Genomic DNA, 7,933 nt, shown 5'->3' with positions numbered 1-7,933 from the left:
ATTGGTGCGTAGGTTTTCCTCTTGTTTGATGTGATAATTGATACATTCAGTCTTTATCTGAATTTATTTTTATCTATAATCTCAAAGCAATATATGGGAATATAAGCAGTTGTGCCAAGCATGTGGCCTAATTTCCATCTAACCAACTCTGGATGTAGTGGATGAACACTTTAACAGAAGAGAGCCAGAACATCTCACCCCAATCTGGGAAATAAAAATCCAAAATCCCAGAAAAGGCAATAATAAAACCATTTTCATATTGGTGTCATGACAAAAAGAGGCTACAGTTAACAAACTTTATAAGTCACTACATATTATTAGTTTCCATCCATTGCTTCCTGTCCTGCTTTGGAGAATAGCTCGACTTCCTCTTCTTCGTGGCAGAACAAACTGTTGTAAATACGGCACCCCCCTTCACAGATTGAACACAGCAGAAATGGGCAGGACCACTGCAGCCGCCCTATCAGTGCTTCGGAGCCTTAGTTGGCTCCGCCTCCTTTCCGCAGCGGTTGTTATTTGAAAGCACGTTTCAGGGCTGGGGGTTATCCACAGTGTTCGGTTACCACAGCAACGGAGAACGACTTTGCTTTTCGGGACAGGACAGTAGGAGAATATTTGGGCCTCACCTGCCCAAGCGGGAAGGCGGGACTTCCTGTCTGCTAGAGTTCTTAACTATATTAATCGTGACCTAACCCGGAAGCAGAATATGGGGACGCTTAGTAACTGAGGCGATTTGGAAGTCGGCTGTGTGTAAGGTGAAGGCTGGAAAGCATGGAAAGGTTTCCCGTGGCAACTTGCCTCACGATTTTGCTTTCGTTGCTGGTCTCCGGGCCGGGCCTGCTGCAGCGGAGCAGGGGTAACGGCCTGCCCGACGACTTCCTGTCGGCGTTTTTGCTGCGGCCGGCGGCGGTGCAGGAAGGGCAGGGTGAGCTCGAGGGATGATCCTCCTTTCCTTCCCCCCCGCCCCCGGTGGAGCGAGGGGGAGAATGAACGCCAAACGAGATGGATCCTCCATGGGAAGGAGCAGGCTACCATAGCACTTATGATTAAAGTTGACTTGAAGGCTCTGTTCTTCGTGGATGACAGCTAGCTGGTTTTTGTTGGAAAGGTCTTAAGGAGGTCCTGGGGCGGTTACATTCAGTCATTCTGTTGTTTTTCAGCGTTTATTTAAGTTAAGCATTTAAACTGCCCAGAGTTACCTTGAGGTAAGATGGGTCAGCCTATTAATTTTTATAAATAAATAATAATAAAAATTTTTTTAGCCAAGACTGATTTCTTTAAGGCTTCCATGGAAGACAGACAGTCTGGCCCTTTCTCCTAACCTCTGCTAGACCATCCTCATAGTTAATTTCCATAGTCTTTTCTTGCTTTTTCCTGAGGGTGAATACAATTCACTTAGGCCGCTTCCTTCCTGAGGAACTTTTAAAAGCAGAGTTCTTTCTCTGTTACATTTTGAGTTTAGGCTTCTTGATGATTGGCAAAGCAGGAGCGAATGGAAGGTAGGTCTGGATTATTTGCAGGCAATCTGTAAAATGTTAGGCTCCCAATATTTTGAAATAGGACAGAAAGCTCCTCTGCCCCCCAAAAACATGCTATTGATATTTGTTTAGATTTGCTAAGTTCAGGTTTTTAAGCTCTCATCTCCTCTCTTAGTGCATTGGTTTTGAACCTAAAGAACTTACCAGATAAAGCTGCATGTTATTGATTGACGGAAACATACTTCACATTATTTTTCTCAGTGATTTGACTTGTGCTGAAATGCAGGAAACAAACAATATTAAAGCACATTTCCTGATTTTTCTTGCTTTTTTCTGTTTATAAATAACTGCATGCATCTTTATGAGACGCCCTAAATTGTTAAAAGAATAGGTACATTTGCTAAATAAATTGGAATGTTGTTGTAAGCAATAGGCAATCTACTGAATATAAAATTTTAGGAAAAAAAATAGAAATATCACAGAGTACTCTCCACCATCTATTCTATCTAGACAATTCAAAAGACGATCATAGCTAATTTTGTCACATATTAAAAATTCCAGAAAAACAAAAAAAGTTGTGTTTTTTCAGGCTGACCAAACTAATTTGTCTGTGTCTTCTTTCTCCAATCTTGCAAAACCAGGCATGTTCAGTTAGAAAACGGCCAGATCCCAAGCCTTGTAAGGTATACTTTATAGTGTTAAGGAGACCCTAGGCAGTGGGCTTTTCTATGGTGGCACCCACATTATGGCATCTTTTCCTACCTGAAGTGAGTTTGATTCTCAGTTTTTGAGAATCGAATAGGATTTGATTTGATTTGATTTCATTTGAATTGAATTCTTTATTGGCCAAGTGTGATTGGACACACAAGGAATTTGTCTTGGTGCAAATGCTCTCAGTGTACATAAAAGAAAAGATACATTCGTCAAGAATCATAAGGTATAACACTTATTAATAGTCAGGGTACAATAAGCAATCAAATCATATTAGGAAACTATAAACCGTAAGGATACAAGCAATAAAGTTACAGTCATACAGTCACAAGTGGGAGGGGATGGGTAATAAGGAGTGATGAGAAGATTAACAGTAATAGTAGTGCAGGCTTTGTAAATAAAAGATCTAGTAATGTCAGAAAGCCTAGGGGCCCCAGGAGCTGAGTGAACTCTGTTAATATTAGAATTCTATTATTGACATCCCTCCATCTGTTACTTCTTGTTTGGTTTATTTTTAGAGTTCTAAAAATGCTTTTATAATTAACTGGTAAGTAGTTTTACATATTTATAAACTGTTTTACCTTGTTCTACACTGCCCAGAGTAGTTTTTGTGAGATGGCGCAATGTAAATTAGATAAAAAATACTTAAGTGTCTTACTAAGGCCAACACTCTTTTGATTCTGGATTTTTGATTTAATGCAGCTCTCCTCCCTGCTTTAATCCTATCTCAGCCTTTCGATTCAGCTTGTCTTTGAAGTTGGCACCATTCTCCCAAAATTATGAATAGATTTGGAATTATTCCATTGTTGTCTGTCATTTATTTGCCAACTTGGCTCTTTTTGCACAGTTTATAGGTTGGTGACCTACATCTTTGTTTATGAGGATGTGATCTCCTTGGTATGCAGTGCTGTTATCATCTGGTACTTTGCTGGCAGCTTTGAGAAGATGGTGGGGACCGTGAAGCACTCCTTCCTCACTCTGGCATTTGCGATTTCCTTAGCTCTACTCTACCTTGTACTCAGGACTATGGCATCCAGCCTGTTGACCATGATGGATGCTGAAGGATTCACTCCTGTGGCTTTTGCCATGCTGGCTGCATCAATTGCTCGCTCTCGGATGAAGAGAACAGTGCTCTTTGGAGTGAACTTCCAAATGACATTTGTGCCCTGGTTGTTGCTTTGCATGGCCTGGATTATCCCAAGTTGTTCTTTCCTAGCAAACCTGTGTGGCCTCTTAATTGGGAATATATGTATCTTTTTATAATGAATTGCATAACCTATCCCTTTAACTTAAAAAGTTGCATCTTCCATATCTAAAGAATACTTGTAACACATTTTAGGCTAGATAAGCATTATAAATGGCATAGATACACTTGAAGCTTGTTTTCTTTAATGGTTTAGTAAAATAGCCCATCAACAATGTTTTCCATTTGAGGGTTTTCCAGATATAGCAAGACTGTTTATTGCTTGAATGGACTAAGTAGATTGCCCCTACTCAAAATTGCAACGGAAGCAAATTGCACTAAGAGTAAGTGGGATGTCATCCACTTTGCATTCTTGAGTCCTTCCTTTCTTGTTAGTGTAGTTCAAAAATATTCAGGGAGGCAAAGAAAATGTAATATTGGTGTTCTGTGCTCATTAGAACTCTCAGAGCCTCCATTGAGGTTTCTGAACATTTTAAACCTGATCTGGGGAAAATTCAGAAGACCAGGCTTAAAAATGCCTTCTTTCAGATTCTTTTTGTGGCTCTCCTTAACTGTTGAATTTTAGATGGTTATGGTTACTGCTTTGCTTTGGATTTCTCTGAATCAACAGCCTCTTGTTTAGATCAGAAGTTCCCTTTCAGGCTGTTGAAAAGAATTCCTGGGATAAAATATGTTCCAGGATCCCTGGCAGAAAGAAGGGCTTTCCAGAACCAAAAGTAAGTCTGCAAGCCACATCCTAATGCTTGTTATTTAAGTTTCTGCTGATAACAGTATTCTCAAAGTATTTCTCAAAGTTTTCATATCTTTACAGAATTTAAAATTTGATGGCTTGGTTAATTGATGCACCTCAAAAATAATTCTGTTTTTAATCCTACATTTAAATCCGTATTATCTTTCATGCGAGCTTGTAAATAAGAATTGTAGCTTCACTATTTAGAAGATGTATATCTGAGATAAAGATACATTCTGTTGAAGGTGTTAATGTTAAATATTGGCAGTTTTAATCTTAACACATAGTTTTGACATATGTTTTCCTCTTAGATACAAAGCTTTGTTCTGTAAATTTGTGTTATGTGTCTAAGAATTACAAAGAAATAACTTCTACTAAAGGTATGGGTCCAGGTACTGTGCATAAAATTTCAGAAAGGTGGAAAAATGGTGTAGCTTATTGAACATTAATGATCTTTAAAGAAAAGTATCACGACTAGTAGTACCTGTAATTTTAGTTTTCCTGTAACTAAACTACAGTAGATACAGGTAGTCCTCAACTCACAACCACAATAGAGCCCAAAATTTATGTTGCTTAGTGAGAAATTTGTTAAGTGAATTTTGCCCCAATTTATGACTTTTCTTGCCTGATTTGTTAAGTGAATCACTGCAGTTGTTAAATTAGTAGCGCTTTTAAGTGAATCTGATTTCTCCATTGACTTTGCTTGTCAAGGAGGTTGCAGAAGCTGATCACATGATCCTGGGGATACTGCTAATCACATGATCACGGGGATGCTGCAACGGTAATAAGTGTGAAAAATGGTAGTCACTTATTCCAGTGCCATTGTAACTTCAAATGATCACTAAGCAAACTGTTGTAAATCTAGGACTACCTGTAGTAGAAATGTTACCTATGGAAATTCAGGCTAGGAATGTTAATGTCAATAACATATGGGACTAGAAAAAATGTGGTCAACTATAATAAGTTTTTTTAATTTAGGATGATTGCTTTATATCATGATATGATATACAACAGGAATATAGAATTATTTATAAATATTACAGGAATATGTTATTTTGAATGGCAAGGTTTTTTTTTTGCCCAAATGAAGTAAAATCATAAGAGGCAATGCTATGCAAGAACACACTAATAATGTTAAAAGCTTTGGAAAGAAAAAAAAGCTATATAACAGTTTATCTGAATTTCAGAAAGTAGCTTGATTTGTGCCTGTGCCTTTATCATGAAGGCTTGTTCCCTGTCTGCTGCTTTCATGTCATTAATTTATTAATACCTGTTAATAAATATCATTAGGGGCAAAGAAGGAGACTAAGTTTTCAAGTACAGGAATTACATAAGCCATAAATTGGCACTTAAGTGGTTAGGTTGACTTTGATAGCTTTCTTGTGTGAAAAGCAGTTGATACTTTCCTTTCTCCCTGGAGGATAAATAGGCTTTCCTTCAGTTCTCCAGGTCCAGATGGGTATGCACTTCTCAATTTGATTCCAGAATAGGAACACATGAACTTTAAGAAAAAGTACCCTGATTAATGTAGCAATTGTTCTTTACATATTAGGCTGAAACTGCTCAAATTGATCTCACAGGATTGTTGGTGGGGAAATAGGAGGTAGGATTATTAGATATGTTTGTCATCTTGAGTTATTTATTAAAAGATAGGATAACAATGAACATATAAAAATATATAATTCCCATGGGATCTGTGTAACTCCTGCCTTCATAATAATTAGCTGACTGGGTCACTTCGCATGTGTTCCTCGTGCATTTAGTCTATTAACACATCTCTCTTCTTTTGCTTTCAGGTTAAATCCAGTGCCAGGTTCTTATCCCACTCAGAACTATCACAGTCCCCCTCCTCCGTTGCTCACCATGCATATGCAGCATCTTAACACACAAATTCTAGCATCTGGACCACCATGCTTTCAGAATCCCACACCACATCACACTGCTGGTGCTATGTGCGTCCAGAACCATTCCCACTCATCAGCAGGATTCCCATCTGCTTCTCATTTTGTTGGTGCTAATTCATGGGTGCCTGAAAAGACAGATGATTTGGGTGCCCATCAAACACCAGGATTTCTGACCATGGGAGGTTCCTCAAAATCAGAAGACGTTTGTCAAGTTCATGTAGGTTGAGTCTAGTTGGTAACTGCAAATGTTGGACTATGCTACAGTACCAGTGGTTTCCCTGAGAAGGGAGTCAAAAAAAAATTGGAGATCCTGAGAAGCTTGGATCTAATTGAAGAAAGGGACCATTCTCTGTCTTGTGGCAACTGGTAGGATCAAGTGACAACAATCTCTTGGCTGTTTAATGCTGAAACTTAATTTATGCATTAACTTTGGATGATGACAGTATGGCCTTCGCTTCAGGTCGTACCTTCTTTCTGCATCTGACCAATTTTATAAAAGGTGATGGAAATTTCCCACTGATTGATTGATTGAGGCACTGGACAGTTTAGGATTGGTTTTACTGTGCTTCTGATAAAACTGTTGTTTCCTTAATATTTTAATTGCAGGAAAGCTATTTAGGATATATTTTTTAAGAAAATATTGCCCACGGATGGAATTGTCTGTTCAACTGAGATATCCCAAAGCTGCTTTTCCAAGGTGCTTTTTGAAAAAGCACCTTTGGGACAACCATGACCTGGATGATTGAGAATCTCCATAAACGTTCAACTGAGATACTTCTTGTCAGCTGAGCACCTTGGCTTAAACCCCTGATTATTTTATACAATGACTTGTTATAAATTTTAAAAATCTACTTTGGATACATTTGGTATAGATCACACATGAGGGAGTATAGCCTGTTGATTTTGGTAAGGATTACATTCATGGAAGTCATGCTCTGTATACAGAAGATCCCAGTTTCAATCTCTGATGTTTCCAGTTCATAAAAATGTTAACATGAACTATGAAAGGTTTCTTGTGAAAACATTAGAATTTTCTCCCAGCCACGGTCATGGGCATTATTTTGTTTAACAGATCTGGCATCTTTCTCTTGGATAGTATAACTTGGTAAATGTATAATATTACTGGAAAGTGTGATAAGCTGCAACTGTGATAAGAAAAAACAATCTACTTTGGATAAAAAAATAATTTTGTGAGGAATGGATCATTGTATTTGTATGGAAATGAGAGAGATATGCTGCAGAGTGGAATGAAGAAAATATACTGACTGTATCAAGCAAATGCTTATTGTCAATGCACAACATATGTGCAATGAAATTGAAATGAGCCTCCTTGGTGCTGGCCCTTCAAGTCTATCATATTAAATCTAATTGTGTTATGTTACGTTCAGAAGTCTGACAGCCCATGATAAAAGTTATTTTTCAGCCTATTTGTTAGGCTGGCTATGCTTCTATATTTCCTGCCCGACGGTAGGAGAGTAAAGAAGTGCTGGCCAGGGTGTGAATCATCCCTGACGATTTTTCTCACTCTGCTGAGGCAGTGGGTCCTGGTGATTTCGTCCACTGCTGTCGGGACAGCCCATAATTTTTTATGCTGTACTGATCACCCTCTGTAATGCCTTTTTGTCCATGGTTGTCAAGCCAGCATACCATACTGTGTAATGATGCTTTCTATCGTAGACCTTTTTGTTGTTCCACCTGATATTTCCGCACCACTCTAAGGAGTCTCTGTTGAGCCTTCTTGACCACCTGGATCGGGTTATTTTTCCAGGTGAGATCTTGGCTGAGGTGGACTCCCAGAAATTTGAAAGGAGACCCTCTCCACACAGCCCCCCCAATGTTGAGTGGGGCAGGTTCCTCTCTCTGCTTCTGGAAGTCGAAGACCATCTAAGCCTGATACTTGGAAGAA

General features: G+C 38.8%; 1 protein-coding gene across 2 annotated transcripts; it reads left to right on the top strand.

Annotated features, from left to right (window-relative positions):
- Positions 1-695: 695 nt before the first annotated feature.
- RHBDD2 (rhomboid domain containing 2) lies at positions 696-7,408 on the top strand. Of its 2 annotated transcripts, none has more exons than XM_026708599.2 (4): positions 696-925; positions 3,037-3,438; positions 3,959-4,109; positions 5,920-7,408. In XM_026708599.2, exons 1-4 carry the CDS (start codon positions 772-774, stop codon positions 6,251-6,253), a joined length of 1,041 nt encoding a protein of 346 aa, XP_026564384.2. In that variant the 5' UTR covers positions 696-771; the 3' UTR covers positions 6,254-7,408. The 2 variants fall into 2 exon arrangements, with proteins under 2 accessions (XP_026564384.2, XP_087783310.1); XM_087927184.1 differs by lacking the exon at positions 696-925 and adding an exon at positions 1,242-1,499.
- The last annotated feature ends 525 nt before the right edge of the window (positions 7,409-7,933 follow it).

Source organism: Pseudonaja textilis, chromosome 1, assembly GCF_049901715.1.
Source record: "Pseudonaja textilis isolate UNSWEBS1 chromosome 1, rPseTex1.2, whole genome shotgun sequence".
Classification (NCBI taxonomy): domain Eukaryota; kingdom Metazoa; phylum Chordata; class Lepidosauria; order Squamata; family Elapidae; genus Pseudonaja; species Pseudonaja textilis.
This window is presented reverse-complemented; position numbering and strand designations above follow the sequence as displayed.